The 26,323-nt window shown below is 40.3% G+C and overlaps 1 protein-coding gene, 1 long non-coding RNA gene and 1 pseudogene across 2 annotated transcripts in view; 2 read left to right on the top strand and 1 right to left on the bottom strand.

The window, feature by feature from the left end:
* Positions 1-3,646, top strand: part of LOC146453544 (uncharacterized) — a 94,041-nt gene extending 90,395 nt beyond the window's left edge. Inside the window, exon 9 of the mRNA XM_085096489.1 lies at positions 3,571-3,646. Coding sequence (XP_084952615.1) covers positions 3,571-3,646 — 76 coding nt within the window. The remainder of the gene's footprint in view (positions 1-3,570) is intronic.
* Positions 480-1,711, bottom strand: LOC146453545 (uncharacterized protein KIAA1958-like; annotated as a pseudogene).
* Positions 3,647-17,421: 13,775 nt separating the features above from the next.
* On the top strand, positions 17,422-25,479 carry LOC146453543 (uncharacterized). Its single transcript, XR_014859480.1, has 4 exons — positions 17,422-17,493; positions 17,963-18,034; positions 24,774-24,845; positions 25,271-25,479. It is a non-coding gene; the product is annotated as an uncharacterized LOC146453543 (long non-coding RNA).
* The last annotated feature ends 844 nt before the right edge of the window (positions 25,480-26,323 follow it).

Below are 26,323 nucleotides of genomic sequence, written 5' to 3'. Positions count from 1 at the left end.
CGGGCATCATATCAGAAAGAGGTTGTCTTTCGATATAACGAATCCCGATTTTCATACGCTTCTTCTAAAACAAACGCGGAGACAATTAAAAGTGGCGATTTTCCGGTTTTAAATTCAATCATTTTTCAGTTCACAAGACTTCGATTGCTTTTCCTGATTTTCTCAAAACGCAAGTGTTTCTGGCCAATTTAAGCCACACCATGATTCTTACTTTAGTAAAACCTTATTATGGACAAAAGATGAAAGAAATCGACTCTGCTAAGTTTCGCCAGAAAATTCAGATTTTGCTCGATTTTTCCTGACCGGCGCTCTTAAATACAGAAGTGAAAACTCAAGACTTGAATTTTGGTGCTAATCAGAATCCGCATCCTTGAATTGACAGACACTAGTCAGAATCCAAATCAAGAGGTTTGATTCTTTTATAAGTTTTGCTAGGGTTTTCCTCTCGCACCGAAAGAGTGGGCGAATATGTCCTCCGCTTATAACAGCACCCGAAAAAAGAGAAAGGGGCTGCTGTGCTGCTTGCTTTGCTGAGAAAAAGTTGGACGAAATGTTGGATAAGTGAGTTCGTCAAACTCGTGCTTTCTTTTCTCCGGAATAGAAGAGCCAGACTGGGAAGCTATTTCAACCGAACTCAGTCCAGTGCAAGTGCGAGACATGTTCAACTGTTGTTTCTGTGAGACGGTAGAGTAGCTAGTGATACTTTGAACGTTTTTATGTCCTGACAGTTGTATAATATCAGTTGGCGGCACGTCGTTGTTGACTAAAGTTTAAATCATAGATTTTCTGCAGCTACGGAAGTTTTTGAAGTTTGGCCCGAGTCCGGCTTTCTGTGCCACTGTTTTCATTAAAGTATTTTAAAAGCTTATTTACACCGACTGGAGCTTTTTTGAACCAAGGTGTGCCGGAGCCAGATTTTACGTTGTTTACCGCCAAGAAAAACGGTGCATCGTCGGTTTTCATTTCCGCGGGTCGCTTTTCTGCGTAGACTTTGTAGGCCTTTACTGTACATTTCTCGTTGTTCGGCACAGCAAACATTTTCGGTGCAATGGCTCTTACATTCCGAGGATCGTTTCCTGAACGAGTTTTGGTGTCTCTTTCATTGAATTCGAGGTACTGCTGCCCTGTGGAAGTTTACCAAAGTTTTACGTCTCCTCAACACATTTCTCAGTGCTCCTTGCAGCCTCGTAACCCGAAATGGATTGTGTTGTTGAACCACACCGTGTTTTAAAGCACTTCTGCCGTGGAACTTCCCAAGAGAGAGAACTTGAATATCTTCCTCACTTAAAGCAGCAGAAGCTTTTGGCTTGTTGCCCTTGCCTTTCCGTTTTAGATCCCTTTGCTTTGACTGAAGCGCTTTCCGAGTTTGCTCAAACTGGACGTCTTTCATAATCTTATGCAAAATCCATAGTTTTTTTTTCTTCAAATGGCGCTCAAAGCTAGCGAAAAATGCCCTTAAGGAATTTGGCTCGTATTCCTCGTTGCCTTCTTTTTTGCGAACCGTTAAAAAGAACTCACTGAGAAACTTGTTCAGCTCTGGAGGAGTCAATTCGTCCATTTGTCCCATCTCGCCTTTCAAAACAAGAAATTCGTGGAACAGAACAACATCGTGTTTGGTCTTATTCTTCGTGTTTTCATTTTCCTGTCCGTCTATGAACTCTTCTACTGATGAATCTAGGCTCTGAAAACGGTTAGTCTGATTTGAAGCCATCTTTCTAAAGAAAAATACGCCTAAGCTCTTAGAAATGAGCTCTTTGTCAGTCAAGAGGAGCGGCGAGCGAGCGACACGGTTTTTTTCACTAGGGAAAATAATGATATAGCTAATCAGAGCGACGATACGTCGTTTTTCACTAGTGAAAAAAAAAAAAAAAAACAGTGTTACCAAGAGGCTATTTTTATCCCGATGCTTTTTGGCGCGCAAATCTCGGTATGTATATAATAAAGCAGTTTATCTTCTTAAAATTTCCGACTAATTTTTACTGTAAAGCAATATAAAATGTATCACACCGTGCCCAAGAACTAGCAAACACGCTTCAGGAGGAAAGCTACCTTTCCAACCGAAAACTGAAGTTACTTCAATTTTTTTTGACAACTAACATTTCAAACAACCCTAACTCTATAAGCTAAATTCGATTTTGAGACGACAATACGACTTTATATTGACGGCTAGTTGGGAGAAAATATATTCCGTATTGGGCGGAGTCGCGAAGCGACGGAGCCGTCTCAAAATCGAATTTAGTTTTTTATCGCGATACCGATATTTTGTTGGAGAGAGTAAACGGATAAAGTACAAATCGTGCGCTGATTGAAAGAGAAATTCTTACTTCAGTTAAACTGTAGCCATGGTAATATCCGTGCGCGAAATTTTTTCTCGGGGCGGGTTATTTGAATTTTTGGCTTTAATTTTTACATCAAAACGAAGAAAATGCAAAAATATACAGTCCATAAAGCACCTACCATCGATGAAAAAGACGAGCTAGTAGGTTTGAACATTTTACCAGCAAATTTTATTGAAAATTTGTTACCGCCGAGATATAAACAACAACATGAAAACAGTGATGAATAAACCTCACAACCAGAAGCAAGAATAAAACAGCAACCATACTAGCACCCAAAAACGAAAACAGAGCATTGTTATCCTAACTTAGATCCCGTGGAGATTTAGAAATTTAAAAGAGACCAAGCGGCAAAGAATACTGTAAAAACTACCGAGTCTGTCGTTCGGCGCTACGACAAGAAGATCAAATTGACAGACCCGAGCCATGAAAGAGAACGCAGCAGAGCTCTTGAAGCAAATTTTTCTAGAGATAAGAGACATCAGAAAAGAAACAGATCCTTTTGCTTTGAAAATGCCATAATTGTTATTTACCGTGGCCGCTTTCTCACTCAAGGAAGTTTTTTAAGTAAATTTCTCTTCATCGAACTTTCGCTTACCTTCATGAAAAAAGTTGTATCTGCTGCATCATGGTACATGTTCACCCCCAAAAAAATATTATAAGTGGTCCTTAAACAGTGTCAGAAGCTTTGTAAACTCAAATGAAAAGAAATAAACAACACCATCCAACGTCGCACGTTCATTCACAGAAGTAAAATTTTGATCAATGCGCGCCGAACCCATTTAAGTGCCGTGCTGTCATGCTTACATGACAGTTTTTGAGCCAATCAGAAACCGTCATTTTGAGACGGCAATACGACTTTATATTGACGTCTCAGCGCAATGGGAAGATCCCCCAGGATCGCAATAAACCTCAGTAAAAAAAAGCTGTTGGAAAATATTTTGCATTAAAATAGGGATGCTTTAGAAGGGTAGATCAGGTGCGGAATAGCCACGCTACCGATACCGAGTGATTAAGATCAAGAGCATAGTCCCACTATCCGAATAACTTCCTTACAAATATCTCTGCAATCATTCAAACTACAAGAAAAAGACCGAACGTATTATTTCTAAAAGATGGTCATTTTTTTCCTGATAATCACGGCTCGATAACTAATAGTATTCTACACAGTAGACTAAATATGAAATGTATGTTGCATGATAGTCATCATGAGGGTGTGATTATTTGTTGATAGGTACCTGGCTAACAACCAGCTGAAGAAACTGCCAAAAGGAGTGTTTGATAACAATACCCAACTGAAGGGACTGTGAGTAAAACTCCTCTTCTTGGTTTGTAAAACAAAACTCGAGACGTTAAGGTTGTTCCAGGAGAACTTTTACGTTTCGCCTACTCTCTACAAACTTCTCCTGTGCATCCAAAATCCGATGAAATAGTATTTTACTTTTTTACTTAAAACTGGAAAGTAGCCTTCAATTTTACTAACAACTGGCATTGGAAGCAAATTTAACTCACAACTGACAACTTTAGAAAAATTATTCGTATTAAAATAGTCCTTTTTCTCTTTTCTGTAATTAGCTCATGTCATTCATATTTGATTTTCTATTTTCGGATTGATTTTTTGCGTCTCCTTGCATCTCGTAACCTTTCAAGTTTACACTAAATCAAAAGACACATGATTTTGCGACTAAACGTTTACACATCTCAATCCAAAATCGTGTTGAAATCAGAAGGGGTTAAAGTTCAATCGATCACTCATGTACTTTTAAAAGCGGTTTCATCGACTGGGAGGACGCAAAATAAATCCAGCATTGTGCGAAAAAAAAAAGTACAGAACTGACCAGCTTGTGGGAGGAGATCAAGGTGTATGCCTAGTTTCATCGGTTCTACTCGGCAGGAGGAGAATAAGAGAATGAGAATATTATTTCTTCAAACAAAAAATAATTTGTTTAATCAACACAACTTACCTCTAGCTTACAAATCATTCTAAGTAAATATAAGTCAAGTGTTAGCACCCATCAGGATGTGATTATTTGTTGCATTGGTTGGGGCTTTAATAACAGCTGAAATAACTGCCCAAAGTTTCCTAAAGTATTACTAACAACTAAAATTAATTTAACAAATAGATTCCAATTTGCCGTGCGTCTGTACTCTGGCAACGCACAGATGACGTCAAAACGTGGTGAGAACAAAGAAATACGATACGAGCAGCAGGCGAGTAGCGTGACTGATATTCTTTGCACAAATTGACGTCCTCTGTGCCTTATCAGAGTACAGATCCACGGAAAAATGGAATCTATTTGTTTTATACAATAATCAAGACATTTCAACACAATTCGTGAGCGAGCATTGTGTTGACTGAGCTGAGTCAAAAACTTTCCAGCAAACTTTTAGACTACTACACACATGTAGTTGTGATCCTCTAAAGAATTTCACTAACAATATATATTTTCAAAACTAACCTTTATTCCAGGAGGAAATCCTTACCCCAAAATATTGCAACATGTCAGTCACTTCACTGCGATTTGTGATCGATTACTCGCCATTACTGGATTTCTATCGAAGACATATTTGGACAAATATTTTCTTCCTTTTCACATCACAACAAAGTTATGGCTTTTTTGCCCTAGTTGAGGTCACTTGCAACGGTCTTTTTTCCAATTTTTCATCAGACAGTTTTACGTTCTTGTGAAAATTTGCCTATGTTTGTTTGCAAAACTTTGTTGACCAGTCACTCTGGCTGGACTCTAGACTCTGATTAGGTGCGCCGGTCACACCACTTGACATATATAAGATAGCTGATTGGACACTCGTAAATAGGATGGTACTCAATGCTTCTAAAACGAAAAGTCTACTTGTAACTAGCAAACGCCTAGAGAAGAAAACTCCAGACAAGATTCTCAAATTTCATGCAACGGTAGCGAGATTGAGCAAATTAGACAACCACTTTATTTTTACCGAACTTATTGATAACCTTTGCAAAAAAGTCACAACGGATTGCAGTTCTTAGAAGATTAAGCGTAATTTGCCCCTCACAGAACGTAAGCTGTATGTTAACGCGTTGTTCATGCCGATAATCCTGTACGGATTATGCGCATGGAGCACTGCGTCAGAAGAACTTGTCTTTGTATATTTATTGGAAATAATAAATAAACTGTAGTAAGCTGTAAACTGTAAAGAACGTCAAACGCGTATCTAAACTGCAAAAGCGAGCAGTTCGTGTAATTTTGTATGCAGATATTAGAGAAAGGAGTGAGATGCTATTAGACGGCTTGATTGGCTGCCGCTTAACAACAAATTAAATCTCCAAAAAAGTACTTTAACATTTATGCGCATCAAAAATGAAAACGACTGCCCAAGGTAGATAACGCAACTCGGACCTATTTGATATGGAAAGTACAACTCGGTGTGTCCTTGCTATAAAAGGGAAACAAAAGGGAGTCGTTCTTGTCAAGTTCGTGGGGTGAAGCTCTGGAACAGTATTCCTTTGGATGTGCGTAAGAACGATACCTTTGGCTCTTTTAAGTCTGCTCTTAAAAAATAACTTTTAGCTCATTAATTCTTAGTTTATAGTGTGCCTTGCGTTCTTAACTCAGATATTCAATCCATGTACATATTGTTAACTTCCACTTAGTTCAGCATTTTAAATTTTGAGTTTTGTGACCTACTGTCACTATCTTAGATGTATTTTAAGTACTGAATAAGGATAGAGGGCCACTGAGTTTATCAGAAATTCTGTTATGTGTTACCCTCCTTCAATAAAACTCACTTGCTTGCTTGCTTGCTTTCGTGCTTGCTTGCTTGCTTGCTTGCTTACTTACTACACATCTAGCACCCATTGATTTCAATTATGGTGTGCCACAAGGTTCCTCCCTTGGCAGTCGTCTCTTTGTCATGTATGCAAGTGAGCTGTTCAGTGCATTCGAAAGACATCTAACAGCTTTGCAGGCGACCGCTGATGACACACAGTTGTGCAATCCAGTCCGGAATCAGGTGCTATACAATGTGCATCTGTTTGCTCCTCAGTGAGTAGATCATTTTTAAATTTTTCTAGGGGGTAAAAAATCTAAGTTGCTGCTTTGACACTTAACTCCCACGCGCATATCTTGTTTCCCGCGCCCAAATCACAGACCCTAATTGGTGATAAACTCAAAAATAATTTGAAGCGTTCTAAGCAAGTGTTGTTGTAATCCCAGATCTCAAAGACTATGCAATGATAAGCAGTATTGTAAATAATAAAGTAAACCCGTAACACGTACCTACAAAAAGTAATCTAATTTAGGAATTAATAATGCCTGTAAATACCATTCCCTGTGTGTCATGGAGGCTTTCGATACACCAAACGACAAGCTCGAGTAATGAACTCTACTGATCTCTCAAGCTAATAAAGAAGAAAGTAAGATCCAAGGATGTCCTCAACACTTTTAGGAAGCAGGAGTTTTCGAACAGGAGGAGAACTATTTTATGTTTAGACCAATGAAGAAATTGAAAATTAAATTAAATTGCGCTTGGTCACTGTCTCTAACGCCTTCGATTTCCCGCCTACAATGCTACCTTGCCACTCGGACGACCTGCAAAAGGTAGGCTGACAACATTCGATGAGGAAGTGGAAATTTGACAGGAAATGTTGGCATCCATTAATAATTACTAAAGTAATATATAATTAAAATAAGAACCTTCCCAGAATCCCTTATACCTGATAAAATTTGAACGCAAAATAACTGTCAGCTTGATGTCCAAAAGGATGCGACTCAAGGTGGACATATTGCATGCCAACAAATATCTGTCATGCCAAACTAAGGACGATTACGTCATAAGTCACGTGACTATACCGAAAATAAGCGTTTTACCTCACTATGTGAATAGAGTGTCATCAACTGGAAAAAAAGAACATGGTTGGAAGCCTGTTTATGAGGGTTACTCAAAATTGGGCGTCTCGCTTCTTTTTAAAATCTAAAGGGGGCAAAGAGTAACTGTGAAGATACGGGAGTCTGAGTACTAGTCATTTTGGATGGCCATATCTTCGCCAGTTGGAGGCACGAGGCAACCAAAGTCAATATGTTAATAGAATTCCCTGTAAAGAGCGTTATTCAGAATCCTTGTCATTTTGACGTCATTGGCCACGTGACCGCGTTGAACTGAAAAATCCAGTGCGTTGTAAAACTACGTTAATTGTCTAATTAGCTCTTCTTCATTTCTCATTTGATCTTCTTCGGACGTGTTAACTCTTTCTTCGACTTCTTGCTCTACTTCCGTAGGTTCAAGTGATTCTTTAAGCGCCTTGACTTTCTCGCATAGTGAAGAGATTTCTGCATTTATTTGGTCGAGTTAAGCTTTCTTATTATTTAGGCACCTCGTGTTGGCTTCTTCTTTGCTTCCAAGCGTTGGTCTCCGTTCCAAGAGCTCGAGATAAACCGAATCGCCATCTTGATCGCTTGTAGAACTACCTTTCCTTGCTCTCTTTCCTTTATTTATATTTGGAGTTGTTCACATCTTTTTACTCTTTTGTAAGTTTTGACGAAATAATAAGGCAAGAGAGTTCCTGGGAGATTAATTAGGTTCGTTTTGTAAGAATTTTTATCGGGGCGCCAAAGCACACTTCCGACACTGTAGCGCCTCATCTCCAGTGTCATTTCCTTAATTTAATACCTCACCTAAGTAAAAACGTATTTGCTGGCGTAATATGCTCTATTGCACTAGTTTCATAAAGAAGTCCGTTGCTCCTGTGGAAGTCTAAGTCTCTTCTCTTCAAATTTTAAAACAAGAAATTTGCCTTGTTGAGTAAATTAGTTAGAAGATAGTGTTTGGAAGCGGCTATAATTACCACATGGTGAGATATAAACTGATGTGGATAAGACACCACGATCGCAAAATGCAAAGGTCACAACGGTTAATCAGAAACGTCGTGCCTAAGAGCAAAGCAAAGACTCTTTTGTAGTGACGCCGGTTTTGAAAAAATATTCGCCAAATGGAGCTAATCAGGATCATAAAGAGAAAATATATCAAAATATGCGTTTCCCGCATCCCTTACTCCTCACCAAAACTTCTTCCCACCCCACCCCCCAGCCCTCACCGCTCAACCCTCTCTGCTCACGTCTGACTTAGTAGACTTGTCGTTTCTAAAGGATTTAAACATAATACAGTTATTCCCCTGTAGATACGCTTCCATATACGTTATAAAGGTATGTGCAGCCCCAAGGGAGATGAGTGTTATCGACTTAGGGCTCAGGGGCGGATTCATTAAACCAGATAAGGATAAGTGTTTCCTAACATTCGGAAAAAAATATTGTAGCAATGGCTGTCCATTTAGGCGTCAGGTTCAGTCAATATTACGTTTGTAGGGAAATTCAAATCTATTAGCCCGCATATATATGATAAAGGGTTTCAAGGTGGGAAACGCACATCCATATCCTCACCTTAAATTAAAGATTCACGGAGATTAATCAATACTACAAATTAAATGCTCAGGTTTTCCTTAATTTAACTAAACTTTCAACTTGAAGCTTAAATATGGTTAACTATTGAGTGGAATGAAAAAAATTGTAGTGTTTGAAAAGTGTTAAGTTCCTTTATTATTTCATTCGTTAAGTCGTCGCGCAGTTTTAAGTACTTTGAAACAATCAATGACTGGTAGCCATAAATACGAAATTTACAGCACACACTTAGCAATACAGATTAAAAGAAAAAACAAATGTAACAACAAATTTTAGCTCTACACTGTTATTGTTTTTAATAGATCGCTACGTGGCAACACTTATTTTGTCAGCCAGTTAAGTTAAACTTTTCTTCGTCTAAAAAACAATGATTCCACCTATAATCACGCAATTCTGTTGCTTGTGGCGCCTTATATATAATTATCCGATAACATTAGTGAGTAGACTGATAGTAACAAGTTCTTTTGTCTTGTTTTTGATAGATCTCTAAGTAAGAACCTGTTGACGAACTTGCCTCCAGGAGTCTTCAATAATAACACTCAGCTGCAAAGGCTGTAAGTTTTTTCCTGAGTTGCACAAAAAATGAAAAATAAAAGAAAAATATATTCCGACTCGAATCATACAAGCTTGTTTTTTTGTTGTGGGCTATGCACGATTATTCAATATCACTCATAAGTAGACTGCTAGTTACCAAGCCATTGATATTGTTTCTTCCTAGTTTCTTGGACAATAATCAGTTGAACAGCTTGAATGAAGGAGTTTTTGATTCCAATTCTCAACTGTTTTGGCTGTAAGTAGAGTTCTTTATCGTAAAGGAATGTTGAGTAATGAGGTTACGTCATGTTAACTATGCAGTTGTATTAATAAGTAAACTGCCAGTTGCGCTTCAATTTATGTAGTGACTATTTTTAATTCTAACAGGAACTTAGATAACAACGAACTAGAAGACTTACCTGCAGGGGTGTTTGATCGACTCACTCAACTGAGACGTTTGTAAGTACAATTTGTGCCATAAAACAGACAATGTTATCCTGTTACATTATATAGTCCTATATTCCATAAAAGTAACACGTTATCTGAAAGTTACCTTCAATTTAAAATTACATCTTCACAGAAATCTGAATGACAACCAGCTGAAAGTCTTTCCCCCGGGTGTTTTTCATAAGAATATTCTGCTGGGACTGGAGTTGTAAGTAAACCTTTTTCTTCGATAAATAACAAGAAAACCTCTGGATTTTGGAAGCCAGGCTGAACCATTATCTTTCATACGTCCGTAAAAAGTGTCAAAAATCTTGTTTCAGTACAACCCGCTCGTCAGCCACCTCTTATTTAATTTAGGAAGCTTAAAGCCAGCGACACACTTGGCGATTTTATATGCCGTTCGCGTCGAATTTGATTGCCAGCGAAAATCGCAAGCGAGTTTCCCCACCGATTGATGCGGACACACCTGGCGATTTTTTTCGCCGATCTCGGCGATGTGGCACTTCAACCTTGTTCCTGGGCTCCATCGAGGGGCGTTTTGAGAAGTCATGTGATAAAATCGCCCAACCTGATTGGTTGAATTTACTGGCGATTCGTAGGGATGAGAATAGAAAATCGCGAGAACGGGCACACTTGGTGAATGCCGGCGAATTTAATCGCCGATATCTGATATCTGACATGTCAGATTTCGGTTATTTTATACACCGATCGCGGCGATCGGCGAAAATCGACATCGCTGACGATTTTCGCCGATCGCGGCGATTGGCGTATAAAATATAATCGCCAGGTGTCGCCGGTTTTAAGCGACGAGGACGGCGACGGCAACGACAATGCCGCAAAACAATAGGTTTAAAGGGGCAGTATCATGGGAGATCGATGGGAGATATCATGATTTTTGGCCACAATTCACTAAATTTAAACTTTGAACACTGTGTTACTTAATTTCTCAATCGCTAATTTAAAGAAATATTAATAGTGATTCTAAGACGAAAAGTTGAACCAACCGGCGATTTTTAGTGCGTTGCGACAGCGAAATTTGAAATCGTCTGCCAGACGTTTTCAAATTTGAACCCCTCTCATCTTGGTCACCTACCAGCGAAAATATTCCTGGATAGTTTCTTTGCATTCTGATAGCCTTTTAATGGAATTTTCTCATTATATCTTGTCTGCTATCAACCGAATAGCGTCTTTCCGATTTTCAATGTGTTACTAAAAATAGCGTGATACTGTCCCTTTAACGAGCAAAAACAATCGACCTGCACTTGCGTTTTAAATTTTGGTACATTTAGGGGTATCGAATGGTCTCATTCAATTTTAAAGTGCTCGCAAAATTTGGTCTCTGCTCGAATTGCTCGCAAAAATTAAACGAGTGCTCGCTTTCTCGTGCTCGCAAAATTTTTGCGACTGCTCGCATGCTCGCATTTTCGATAACATGTGCTCGATTGCTAAAAATTTCGTTAATCCTCCTTTGTAGTTATTTTGTATACGTATATAAACGATAAATCAGTTATGATATGGTTAAGACGAAAAGGTTGAAGCATCCTTACCTCTGGCTTCAGTATGTCTTCTACTGAGTTCCGCCTGTGACTATTGTTCCGTTTTGGAGGTGTCAGCCAGATTATTAGCTATCACTTGGCGCAAAACAACGTATCTTATTTGAAATAAAATAGAGAGATTCCGGCTAGCGGAAAATTTACGAAGTACTTGAAGTGTTCGCTGCTCGCCATCTGTGCTTTTCTAAAGACGCTCGCCCTATCTGTATTTTCTAAAGTGCTCGCTGCTCGCAAGCAAAATTTGTCAATTGCTCGTGCTCGCAAAAATTAACACACTGCTCGCGTGCTTGCAAATGCTCGCAAAGATCATTCGATAACCCTACATTTCTTCTGCCGTCCTCTGCAAAACAACAACGTGAAATAACCAAATTCAAGGCTCTGTGGAGAACGCGAGCACACGACGGTAAATTTTTCATTTCCTGTCTTAACCTGAACGCCACTCCTACCAAAGTCGGTAGAATTTGAACGAGTTGAAATAATCGCGAAGTAGCGCAAATGAAAAGTTACATTTTTCAGGTGTCGTTTTCGCTGGTGTTGCCGTCGTCGCTCACTAGGGAGTTTGAGAAACGAGGACGGCGCTGGCAACGAGAACGCCACAAAACAATGGGCTCAATGAGCGAAAACAATCGCACTGCACGTGCGTTTTACATTTCGGTACATTTCTTGACCGTCCTCTGCAAAACAACAACGTGAAATGAACAAGGTTTAGGTTTTCTCGAGAACGGGAGCGTATGACGCAAAATCTTCTATATTTTTCCTTACTTTGACGTCGTTCATACTAATTTAGTTCCTGGAGAATTCGCCAGCATTTTCCAAGTTAAACAAATTTTAATGATTGTGAAAGAGTTACAAAAACGAGAAGTTATATTTTTAAATGACGTTCTCGTTACCGTTGCCGTCCTCGTTTCTTAAACTCCCTACTAATTGGTTGAATGCTGTGTTTCCATGTCTTTGTGGTAGCACGTTAAAATTCGGTGAGGGTAAAAGGCGGCATGAGTTTGCGGAATGGCATGTGGCATGACCTGCGGCATGGCATAATTATGCGAAATACGATACTTGCGGAATGACTCAGAGAAATAAATTAACTGAAGAGCGCGTCCTGTTTTCGCGCCAAATAATTTTAGATGTTTTGGACTCGAAGCTGAATATTAAAAAAAAAAACTAGACAACAGAAAGAGGGTTAGAAAATACAAGGCTGGGATAAATTATGTCGATCGCTGGTTAGGAAGGGGTGAGGGTGAGGAAAACTATGAATTTTCGTAGTCAAGGGACTGAGTAAATTTAAGTTTCATGTTCGCTTTCCATGTACACTGTAATTGACAAGTTCAACTTGAGTACGTATCTCGCCGAAAATGTAAGGTGAGAAAAAACAGAACCTATTTTTCTCCTGAGTTTGTTACAAATTTTTCATTCGCTACAATATGTAACCGTTAAATGTTCACAGCGTCTGATAAAATTATTCTCAGACAAAGCGAAGGCCAAACGCATTTTTAAGTTCCGACAACAGTTTGTTAAACATGGCATCGAGGAATATTTACCACCTTAAATTCAAAAATTGGCTATAAATATTTGTGATTTGAGACGGTGGGCGAAGGAACTAAAGAAAGCGCTGGCACAACCATAGTGAAATAAAATTCTGGGATAATAATGTGGAATTAGATAACAAATGCGGTACGTGGTAAAAAAAAAAAAAATTAACAGGCGGAGGTGCCGTGGGACCGGTTACTATAGACCACTATATAATGTTTTAGCGCTTTAATACCCGAGGAAGGTCTCACCCAAACTGACTTTAAAATGTTTTTTTAAGACGGTAAAAGGTAGCATATACTTTTAATATTACTTCGTTTTTTTCTTTAACGAGACGTATATTAACTTGATGAAGGGGATATGTTTTTCCAGAAAACGCGATTAACCATCTGCAAACGATCGTACGAGTCCGAGAATAGGCCGCTCAATGTCTACAACATTTTTCAAAATTACGGAGAAACCTCAGGCGTTCAATCAGCCAAGCTTTAGAACGTGTTTAGGTGTTAAAGGAAGGAACAATATACTAGAAAATTCTCAGCTTGCTCCCGCAATGCAAAAAGTGTCCGTGAATAGGCACATGTACTAGTATTCATCGATTTCTTCACCCTCCCTTCTTCCTAACCACCGATCAGGCATGTTCTCTCACAGTTGCAGGCTTGTATTTTCTAATCAGCCCATCTGTTGCATTTTCCGCAACATGGAAAAAGCTAATGCTCTTATATTAAAATTGGCGCCAAAAAGAGACGCACTCTTCAGTTAATTTATTTCTTTGAGTCATTCCGCAAGTATCGTATTTCGCATAATTATGCCATGCCGCAGGTCATGCCACATGCCATTCCGCAAACTCATGCCGCCTTTTACCCTCACCGGTTAAAATTCTCATTTAATATTTCTGGGAGGGAACCTAAGTTTTACAAGCTCAACGATTTTTATTAGGTTCCCTCGCCACTTCTTTTCTTTCTCTTGTAGTTTAATCACTGTAACTTTGTAATCATTTGTAACCATTGTAATCACTGTAATTTATTAATCATTGTAACTTAATTGTTTGTGGCAAATAAACTAAATAGCAACAATAAATAAATAGTAATAAAAAATAAAAATTTGCTATAGAATAGAAATGGAAAACAGTTTGTCGCGTGAAAGCAGAGTATGTTATAGAAACGTGATTGACCGATAGGTTGATAGCAGCTTGGGTCCATGTCATTAATAAAGAGTAAAAACTAATGAAACGGATAACCAAATTACGTTTCTATTTGTCTTTGGCAGGGAATGGGCACCAGGGGTGCCAACAAACCTAGATCCTGAATCTCACGATAAAGAGAAGTATCCATATGGACTGTACGTAAATTCATATTAGACTTATTTCATCAGCTTAGTTTGTGTTGTTAGGCTAAGACCACAAACGACACCTCAGGCTTGTCAGTATGCATCTATATCAAATCCTTTTCTCGAGACGTGCCGACTGATACCGACAATGTGTCAATAATTTCCAGCGCTTACGACAAAACTGCGTTTGTGTAATAGCAATTTCAATTTCAATTTAGCGCTGATAAGTAATTTAAAGGGTTAACATAGTAGGAAGGTAAACAAGATGTAATGTCTGATGCAACACCAGCAGCAAAATTGTTAAACAGCCTTTTAAGACCAAATTAAAGGCTTTACATTCTCACCTAAAGAATTTGTTATTTTTTCAAACGTAAACAACTTTTTGTGTGTCTTAAAATCACGACCCGGCTATGTTACAGGAAGATGGATCACTAAGTGTTAAAATCAAGTAACTTTGATCTTAGTGAAGAGAAAATGTGTAATCAAAATTGTGTTATAACAAATTTTAAGTTTTAGAGCCGTCTAAAACAAACACATAACGCGTGAATGAAACCATTAAATAATAGAAAAAACAACCCCTACGCGTTTCCATCGGGACCAAATATCTTTCAGTTGATCTATGTCTCGTTTGATCGCTATGTCTAGTTCAGATACTTAACGCTTTTGAACAAGTTAGTAAACATCGATAACAGTAGACGCTAAATCTCTAATTTGCGTTCAATATTAATAAACTTTTGAACAACCACCGATAGACAGTCTACGAAATGGCCTTTCTTTAGCAGGAAGTAAGGTTAATTTTTCATACGGCGCTTTAATATAACATTTCCGATATATTAAAATTCCAGCTTGCCTAAGAGGCTTGGAGAATAAAACAAAAGACATAATCATTCTGAACCTCAATATAATTTTTGTTGTTTTAATACCCCAAGCCTCGTAGCCAAGCTAGAATTTTAATATATTGGAAATGGTCTATCCGTTGTCCTTTAAAGCCTAGGCTACAAGACCGTAAAGTGATATGGGTAATTTATCTTACCCTTTACGAAACCCACCTGACTCATCCCTCGGAAAAAATAAATCCCAAGGGAAAAGGTTTAGGGTATTTTTTCCAACCCTTTCGTACTGCTAACCGTAAACTTACAGACAACTTATAACATGTTACAGCTACCCATAAGACCTTTCGGTCTTGACGCGTAACCTAAAGAGAACTCATGAACTGCATCCTATTGAAAAATTGTAATGAAAAAAAACGTGCTGGCCATCAAGGCTTTGTCAACTTGAGATAAAAATGCAGGGGATGTTTGTACAACATCAATAAGTTAACTAACAAATAACTTCAATTATGATTGTTTGTTGATAGATTTTTGTCAAATAACGAGCTGAAGAACTTGTCGTCTGGCGTTTTTGATAATAATACTCAGCTGAAAACTTTGTAAGTTAAGTTATCGTTTTACTGTCGCACTCACCTACAGCAGTGAAATTCAGATAATTTAGACTGTTTAATGCGACTGTTATTTATTTATCTGCAACACGTAAATACAGCCATTGTTTGTGTGACAGTGTTATCTTTGTGTCATGTGTTTTGGCACGTAAAGTGTAAATTTTCTCTTAAATACTGAACAGTTTGTGGATCTTTGGGTTGAGTGTATTCAAACCCAGGCATAACTAATCGATAATCAATGAAATCAATTGGTAATCAAGGAGTAATCGATGGGTAATCAGTTGATAAGTCATTGATTATTGGCGATGATCAATGAGTCATCGATGAGTAGTCGAAGCCCAAAAATTTTGTGGCCTATCGATTAGCGATGACATCGATTACTCATTGATGTTATTGATTACTCATCGATGACCCATCGATTGCTCATCGACTTTTATACCGCCTAGCCCTCCTTTAGACACAGCAGAACTTAGCCGCCAAGAAGCACTGCGCCTTTTACGAGTGAACAAAATTCCAATCGCGCAGTTTGTTACCCACGTGTTGGAAAGTTACCAAGGTAGAGGATCTGGAATTGTCAACAAACCTAAGACGGAGGAGGGAAGAGAGCCCTACCGAGAGATAAAGAACTGACTTTAGCAAGAAGATCCTATAGCAGATCTGAGAGGAAAGATAAAAGGTACATGAATCCCTTATGAACACGTGTTATTCAATCAATTCGCAAGAACTATTTCCGTTGCACAATCCATATGCGTTGTGTACTGTCATTAGTACACTGACGTCTTTCCTAGGAATGTTTTTACCAGATGTTTATTCATCAGCTTTGCATATAGATAAGTAAATAAATACTTGTTCAATTAAATTTACCCAATTTCATTTTGTCTTTGCTTTACAGGAAAAAGGAAACGAGCGGCTTCATCAACCACACATATTAAAATGAAATTTTCCCATCTACAAAAAATGGCCCATGAGGCCCTGCAGAAAGGGAGGAGATATCCATCTCAAGGTGTGATAGAAGAATTTTCCAACCTTGACGGGACAACCGTCAAGGTTTGATTCAATAATAAACGACAACGAGATACGGGGGAACAAAATAGGCCTTCTGAAGCTTAATTCACATGTACTGTAAACTGGATAGAATAAAGCTGGAAACATCGTTTTACATTTAATAAGTTGTTTTTATTTTGTTCTTATTCGCCGAATACGGTCGTCAGCCACGAGATGATATCGATGAGTAATGGATGAAATCAATGATCGATAACCTTAATTTTTGTGGCCCATCGATTAGTCATCGATTACTCATTGATCATCGTCAATAATGATCAGTGACTAATCAACTGATTACCTATCGATTACCTATTGATTACTCATTGATTTCATTGATGTCATTGATGTCATCGATTTGTTATGCCTGGTCAAACGCATAGTCTTGGTACCATTTGAGTACAAGTCTTTGTAACATGTAACATAAGCAGAAAACAGAAGTTCGCTTAATCATCTGATGACAGTGCTAATGGATATTTAAAGTTCTCATTGCTTTCAATTAATAACGCCATTATTGTGTTCGTACACATGATATAAGTTAAAAGGTGCATTGATAAAAATAATTATCTGGAGAATATGGGGTGGCTAGAAAGAAAGAAAGGCTGTCCAATAGCGCAGATGAAGGCGAAATTAATTATTGTTTAATTTTGTTTTTTGTTCTGGCGTTTTTGTTCTCGAGATCCAGAAGAAAATTTTTCTAGAACAATACAACATCTAATCAACAAGCCTTCAATGGTTGTATTTTTAGTTTACATCCATTATCTTTCGGTTTTCATTAATTTTTCTAGGTGGCTAGAAAACAACGAGCTACAAGAGTTGCCAGCAGGAATATTTGACAACAATCCTGAGCTGGAGACCATGTTAGTCAACAATTACGATGTACAGATTTATCTAATTTACAAGCATTACGAGCCCTTTCCTCAAAGTATAATAATGTTAAAGCATTAAGACCTTGAGAAAAGAGTCATTCATACAATTGCTTAAGATAGCTAAGTCAAGTATGAGCATTTCACAGTGTTATCATGAGCCCTCTTTATGCTGTAAGCAGGTTGAAACATGTTTTGCCCTTATTGTTTGTTTGTTTATTTTTGTTGTTGTTGTTGTTTTTTTGTCTGTTTAATTTTACTATTTCCATAGTGGCTACATCTTACCTAAAAAAAAGTTGAATTCCTGTCCTGTCAAAAGACTTAACATCAAATTCTTTTTTGCTAGCGCAATTTTAAAAGGTAATCAATTTTAATCATCTGAATGAGTATGGTACAAAGCGTTTTCACTTTAAATTCAACCGGCCAGTATATCTGATATCTTTTCCTTTTGAATGATCTGCAGTCTTCTCGACGACAACAAGTTATCCCAGCTGAACGAAAGTGTTTTCCGTGGGTTGGAGAATTTAACGTATTTGTAAGTAAAAAACGTTTTGTAACAGTTTGCACACCAAAAAATTGTATCATTGAACAGGTTATAATCAATAAATTAAACTCATCAACAATAGATGAGCTTAGCAGCAGGTGCCTAGAAGGTTGGTGGAGCCAGCCAGCAATCAGGCAACGGGAATGCGGTTACTATGGCAACCGTTCGAGCGGCCACCACCAACGGCACCGTCACAGTAAACCCAATCACTGGGATACTTACAAGACCCGATACTTACCAAAGGGAGGGCGGAGAGGGGAGGGGGGGGGGAGGGGGGGGAGGGGGGGGGGCTTGACAATAAGGCAAGCAAAATGACCTATCTCGTAGGCCAGGAAGCAAGCAAATGCGATGTGAACCATGGGGCGCCCCCCAGCAGAGAATACAATGATCTCCCGTGAGCCGTGACAAGAGGGGACCACTGACCTGCATTGAGCTGACTTTAACCTTGCCTTAATTACATTTAGCCAAATTTAAACTCATCAACAATAGATGAGCTAGGGAGCTGGGCCTCGAAGGTTGGCGGAGCCAGGCAGCAATCAGGCACGGGGAAGGAGGTATCCATGGCAACCTAGCGGGTGGCCACCACCAAGACCCCATAACCCTTAGTGCTTGAACAAAGAGAGGCGCGCGACACAGGACGAGGGCGGGGGGGGGGGGGGGTAGGGGGCAAAGGATCTCCGACTTCGACAACCTCAAGCAAGACCCACTTAAAGGCTAAAGAATAGAAAGTCCACAGAATTGCAACGGAAGAGACTTACCACGCCATGACCATCAGCTCTACAAGCGGCGGGAAAGGCACAGCGAATGGCACTCATGCAGGCCCAAGTCGAGGAGCACTGGCATGCAAGCCACTTTGAGCAACGAATACCACCACGCAATTGATGGCGCTTGGCGACCCTCAAAAATTAGAAGTAGGAGGCAAAAAGTTGAGCGACGCATGGGCCAATTAACTCAAGCTAGAGAATGGCACAAGTCAGCCAGATATTCGGATGGAGTTCTGATATAAAGCTGGTAAGTGTTGTTGATCCAACGCCTAGATAAGAGTCTGGAACAGATGATCTGGAACACCATTCCAAGCTGCCACTGTAGCTGCACCAATGCGAAAGCTGTGACTGGAGAAGTTACCTAGAATCGCGCAGCAGACATTGTCTGCCGTATCCAGTCAGTCAAGATGGCACGAAACAGCGGCTATCCATTCTGCAGGAGGAACAATAGTCCAGGGGAATCGCCTTGGAGGAAAAGATAAGCCAGCATTGCATGAACGGCACACAAAGGGAGGTTTCCACGATGGATGTATATAAAACAATCCTTGCGAAAGGGATGCCTTAGATGCCCTGATCCTGACACGCAAGCACGATGAAACGAGGCTACAGTCTACAGCTATGTCTGCAACTGACAAGTGGATAGTAGAAGAGAGGCTGGCTAAGTTGGGAACAGTAGATTCAGTGGAGCGTAGGAAGCCAAAGTAACCCAAGGTACAGGCTGCCCAGAACATGTAATTTGTCGGGGGTGAGGTTACATTCAAGGCCTGTCGGATGACGGTCATGATACTATCAGTAATGGGCAAGCGCGAAGAAACAGGGGAACCCTGAAAGCGCTTAATTTCCCTCATAACTCGTTGCAGGCGTAAGCAGTTGAGCATTGGGCCAGGAAAACCCTGTTCAACCTGAAGGGAACGGATAGCTGATAGATAGACTTTGATTGAGGCATGTTGAATGGAATCAGCAAGAAAAGGAAACAAACAAGCACAGCGTCCATTCCTCAACCGGACACGGCGAGCCATCAAAGTGTAGTTTCCCTGCCTGACGACAAAATTCGATTAATCACCGCTGACCAGACGCGTAAGACTTGCACGTAGACTGCGTTAACCCGTGCGCAAGAAAGAATCGGTACCGATCCTCTAGCAAGAAGGAATTAAACTGAGGTACTGTGCATGGAGCTGCCTGAGCCTCTGGAGCCAGACGCCGGAATCCCTGCAAACGAAAACGAGATACTGCATCAGCAACTTTGTTATCAACACCTGGAACATGGGCAGCACTGAAAGAAAAACCCCAGCGTGCTGCCGATAAAAGCAGGTCACGAAGAAGATGCATTAACACGGAGCACTCCAACGCTCTAGCTGACGGAATGGCAACCACAGCCTCGTTGTCGGAGCGAAAGAGCACATGCTTCTTTGACCAACGACAGCCCCACAAATGGGCGCCGACTACCACGAGAAACAGCTCTTTATAGGCAATGGACTGATGTGCCTGAGTTGGAGCCCAAGAGCCGTAAAACTACTTACCCCGAACGTAGGCACCATAGCCTAAGAGATCAGCCGCATCAGATGTGACTTCGAGGTCCGAAATTACATTCATGCCAGGGAACAGCCAAAACCCAACCCCATTACACGAGGACAGGAACAGCTGCCACCACTGAAGGTCCAAACGAAACTCCCTGTTGAGGTGAATTGGGTGTTTCTTATTGCAAAAGCAACACAGCAGATCAGTCATCCTGCGAAGAAATGTTATTCTGGGCCAGACTACCTTAGCAGCGTGCTGCAAGTGACCAATGAGTGCCTCTATCTCCCGCATATTGCACCAGCCATGTGGGAGCCAAGAATGTAAGGTTTTGTGCACATAGAGGGGACTGCGGGGACCCCGCAGTGATGAAGTCATCCAAATAGTGTGATAAATCCGAAACACAGTGGGAGTTAAGGATAATCCATTGGACCATGTCTACCATTGAGTTGAAAATGAAGGGCGCTAAGCGCATACCAAAGGGGAAGGCGAGATCCACATAAAATTGATCCCTCCACTTCATGCCCAGCAAGAAACGTTCATCAGAGTCTCAGGGCCATAGTTCGCAACCATACGAATGTTCTGATCAACCGTAATATACTGAAGGGTGAAAAGCTGGGAGTCAATATAATTCCATCGTTTACGCTAGCCCCACCGAGGGACGACAAGTCAACTGTCATTCAGCCGCCACTTGCCAGGCTGCCCTTTCTTGGGAATAACGCCAAAACTGCTAACGTGCAAACGGGGTAGTGGTGGGGATTTGCAGGGGCCAGCAACCTTGCCTAAGGCTACCTCGTTGGCCAAATACTCGTCAATCACCTTCGCATGTTGCAATGCGAAAGGGTTATTCTTTTTGGCACGTCTAAGCCTGTGGGTGGCTGAAACCCCAGCTTAGAACAATGGCGGATGTCCTGAATAACAAAAGTAACCTGTTGTTGGTCAGGATGGGAAAACAATTCTCTGCAAAATTCATCCACGTTCAACGGGCTAACTGAAGAGTCTGGCGGAGATGCAGAACTTGCTGAGAGAGAGAGAGAGAGAGAGAGAGAGAGAGAGAGAGAGAGAGAGAGAGAGAGAGAGAGAGAGAGAGAGAGAGAGAGAGAGAGAGAGAGAGAGAGAGAGAGAGAGAGAGAGAGAGAGAGAGAGAGAGAGAGAGAGGAAAACAAAAATTCACTAATAAACCACTCAAAAATGGCAACAGGATTTAAAAAGCTTTAATACACGAGAATAACAAATAAGCTATAATGTTCACATCTACCAAAGCAATTATTATACTATGTAAACACTGATTTGCCATCAGTTCATTTTTCACATAGTCGAGTAACAAGAAACAATACGCGAAATGGAAACCAAAACTAGAAATCCAACCACAGTCAAAAACAGCACGTACAATCATTACAACATGTAATGTTTAACAATTAAACAAAAGGGAGAGGGAGTCCATCAAAGGCGTTTGGAACGAGAGGTGGACGAACTCGAAGACAGCGAAGCAGACTTGCGTTTCCGATCCTGTTTGGACGCATTATCCGTATAGGGAGAACTGGCACGAGCTTGATGGGGACCATGATAATGGCTGGAACGATAAGCAAAGCGACAAGACATTGATTGGGCGGAAGAACGACCTCTGTTCCACGTCCTGCATACGAAAAGGCCGCTTCGGAAGGTTCAGTCAAGTCGTTAAAAGCACTGTCGAATCCGCCACGTACCGACGCCCCAGCAGCACAGAAATTATATAGCTGTACGTTCAGAGTCGACCAATCATAATAATAATAATAATAAAGTCTTTATTTCTTCACAAATCAACGATCCTCGCTGCCGCTACTTGCTCGCGGAAAGCTTTATCGTACGCCAGCCACACGCGCCCACTGAACTGACGGTACGTGCGAAGAATAAGCAATTTGTAGTTGGTCAAATCCTTCCAGCGGTGAGGAAAGTATAAAGTAAGAATGAGCGTGAAAATAGCGAAAGCTTCGCAGCACGAACCGATATCCTCAACCCGACGACGATTTTTTTTTTTTTTTTTTGGTGAATGGACCAAACGCCTATCCAACAGGACCTGCAACTGCGGCTTGGTGTGTACAATGTTCGCTGAGAGCAAGTCGCTCAGATCGACAAATTTACCACAGCTGACGATCTGATTAACAGTCTTGGCCGGGACCGGGGAAAAGCCAGGACCAACAACGAAAGGCTGTTAAGGGAGAGGACCAGACGGCAAGCTAGTAGAGGATGTGACGCTAACATCACAAGGAATTGTAGCCGGGATCGGCGAATTGAGAGAAATCACTGAGCTTGTATCGGCAGATACCAACACCCGACGCAAGGAAAATCGCTGTGCGAGCGCCCAAGTTCGTCTGTTGAGAGGGAACGCCCACCGAAACACGCCACGAAGACGAAATCGAAGGTTCAGGCATCGAAACAGGCATGGTACGACATCCGACGAAGCGGAGGTCTGGTCAGGAGCCAACGCAACTTTTACTGCATGGACAACAGCGCCAAGGAGGGCTGGGTCAGGCAGATTCGCCGCAGGAAAAGATGGAGCTGTCGGTGAACTCGTTGGGACCGCCAAAGAAACGACAGAAGATCAGAAGAGGCCTAAGCGCCACAAAACACGGGAAAGAGCGACGGATCGCTAAAAAGATCGACTGAACGACTACTTTTCGTCTGACGAGAAGACGACATGACAACGAAAAGGCTTGACCAAAAGGGAGCTTGACAATAAGGCAGGCAAAATGAACTATCTCGCAGGCCAGCAAGCAAGCAAATGCCATGCGAACCATGGGGCGCCTCCCAACAGAGAATACAAAGGTCGCCCCTGAGCTGTGACAAGATGCGACCACTGACCTGCATTGAGCTGCCTTTAACCTTTCCTAACCTACATTTAGCCACATTTAGCGCAATGTAAAATTGGTTCATTGGTTTTTACAAATAAATTTTAATTTACCGGGCGTCTGTACTTCGATAACCCATAGATGGCGTAAAAATGTGGTAAGAACATAAAAGTACGCTACTCGCATCCGGCTGGTAGCGTGACTGATGTTCTTACCAAGTTTTGACGACCTCTATGCGTTATCAGAGTACAGACCCACGACAAATGAAATATTTTTGTTTTATACAATGAACAAGATCATTTCATGAGCGAGCACCACATTGACTGAGCCGACTCAAAAACTTTCAAGCAAAGTTCTAGACTAATGCACCCACGCGCACACACAGTTGTGATCCTCGTAAAAGTATAATCCAAAAGAATTTTACAAACAAAATTTCAAAACTAACCATTATTCCAGAAGGACTTTCTGACCCTAAATAATTACAGCATGTCAGTCACATAAATGCGATTTCTGACGCCGACATATTTGGACAATTTTTTCCCTCATTTCACATCACAATAAAGTTCTAGCTTTTAATCTGGTTGAGGTCACTTGCAACGGTCGTTGTCGAATTTTTATCGGAGAGTTTTACTTTTCTGCAAAAAAAATGCCTTTAACGCCAAAAACATTGTTGAAACAATTTCCAAAACTTTGTTGACCAGGTTGGACTGTAGATTCTGATCACGTGTGCTGGTCACACCACTCAATGACGTCATTGGTAGTCTACACTCGAAGAACTCCGCTGCACCAATCAAATCCGGGAGTTTTACTGTATAATGTTATTAGCCTATAAAATTGATCATAGTTAATAAAAGGCAGGTTGTGAAGTCAGAAAAACTTCGTCTTATATGTTTTTGTTAGCATTTATGACCTCGACCGTGCACAAACCACAATAAATTTTCAAATGTGTTAGAGCAACTGACCAATAGAAACGTCCCAGGTAAGATATTCACCTGTAGTGTCAACGATTAAACCATTTGTGCACATTCGCACCATTTTCAGCAACTTTCGAGATGTCAGGGTTTCATAACCAGTTCCTTAATTAACTATGTGCTAAAGTACACGTTCTAAAAAATATATTATTGACTGTAAATTCACAACTGAACCAGCAAACAATTAAGCAACAGCTTTGCCGTGGTGTCGTTTCTTCGAAAGTGATTTGGTATGGGCGTAAGCTTGAAATTAGATAAATAATTAGATTAATGAGAACTTTTCTGTCGACCGATGGATTTGCAATGAAAAATACGAAAACGTTACTGATGTCTTCACAAAACTCAATTTGCAATGTCATATTGCCTCATTTAGTCACTTTCACTGTGATTTCGTAGCCATACGCCAGTAAACACCATCGCAACTTAGAAGTGTTTGCATTGCTAAATGACCAGCTGTTTACTTTACTAGCTGCTTTACTCTGATTTTACAAACTGCGCTGTCAAATGTTTTACGCTTTGTTTTCCAAGAATCGCGAGCACACACACCTTCTTGTGTATGTGCAAATGCATGACATCTGACTAGTCGACGTGTAAGCGGTCAATAAAACTGCCGTTTATTTCTTGAAGCAGTTTCGTTTATTCATTGGTGTAGGTATCTGCAATATAACAATTTACAAGACATATCACCAAACACCTTTGCCAACAACAAAAAGCTGCTCCGTCTGTAAGTAAAATGTCAGTCTTTTTCTTATCAACCACGCACCTTCCATTTTTGCCACACGGTCGACAGTAAACGAAATCTTCCAGCAATTATCAACTCCCTCAAGATTGGCAGCACAATAGTTCATTGTTTTGTCCCTTAATTAACCAATAATCTGCCCTTTAAGATTAATTATATTAAAAATTCCCTTTGATTATTAACACTCTTCACCTAATAAAACTCCCTCAGACCCACATTAAAAATTACATTAAGTACTACTCCGGAAATTTTAAATTTCTGCGGTATTCCGATTTGCTGCCACTGTTATTGTGTTGCTTGTATATGAAGATCTATTTAGAAATAATGGGTTTGCCTGAATGTGTTGATAATCAACCCTTGTTCAATTTCTTTAGTAACAGTAACTCTCTATCTCTTCTTTAACGGTACAGGCGATTGAACAACAACAACTTAACGCTGCTCAATGAAAGTCTGTTTCGAGGCTTGAGGCTTTTGGATGAACTGTGAGTTAATTTGATTTAGCTTCATTAAAGTCGAAACTGTAATAATGGATAAAAATCTGGACATGCACGCATTTTTGAAAAAAGAAACAAGTGACTGTTGGATCAAGAACTTTACTAGGTCATAAGAATGTGAAACGTTTTTTTGACTTTACCGTAAATGTTCGATAGATGTAAATGCCTCATCCATACCAGGCTCCTTTTTCGCCCCAAAATTTGTGTGAAACTGTATCTGTTAACAGGCCTGTATACAGGTGATGAACATGCGGATGTCACTTTACTTTTTTTTTCTAAGTGGATGCGTTAGAAGGGATAGCGAGATCTCTTACAACAGGGATGCGTTTCTCGGTTTGTTTTCATCTCCTATCCAAGCATTACGATCCTTCATAAGCTTTAATTACATAGCCAGAAATTCCACGCAACCAATTGCAGATTCGGTAATTGTTAGGATGCTTCGTAATCTTGTTAATCACGTTAATGACGTTCACGCAAACTCAATCTGTTCCTCGCTTTGCGGAATCTTTTTCTCGGACAAGTGGCTTATCGCGATAGAATAAAATAAATATTTGGTCGAGAAAATGGGCAAAGAATTAAAGAGGCTCAGACCTTGTCATTTTGAAGATTCGTTCGTGTGGATGTTTTTCAGGCTTTCGTCACGTTCTTCGTCGTACACCTGCATACATTTCCATCGAAGATTCTATAAGACAATTGGTTCATGCATTTAGCTGTGCGTATATCGAGTTATGATACACGTGGGAAGTTTTATACGCTTCTCTCGTGTTCTCCAAACTTCCCGAGTGCATTATAACTTAATACATGTACGCGTACGCTAGAGGATGACCAATCGTTAAAAGACGTTCGGAATGTTTTAGAATCGAAGAAATCGACTTTGACCTTGCAGCGCCAAAGTCATAGACGTCAAAAAGACTTACAAAGTCCAAATAAAATAAATTTTGGCGCCTTTAAGGAGGCTCGGGGGGGTTT

Source organism: Pavona decussata, unplaced genomic scaffold, assembly GCF_977016875.1.
Source record: "Pavona decussata unplaced genomic scaffold, jaPavDecu1.1 SCAFFOLD_329, whole genome shotgun sequence".
NCBI classification, from domain to species: Eukaryota; Metazoa; Cnidaria; class Anthozoa; order Scleractinia; family Agariciidae; genus Pavona; species Pavona decussata.
This window is presented reverse-complemented; position numbering and strand designations above follow the sequence as displayed.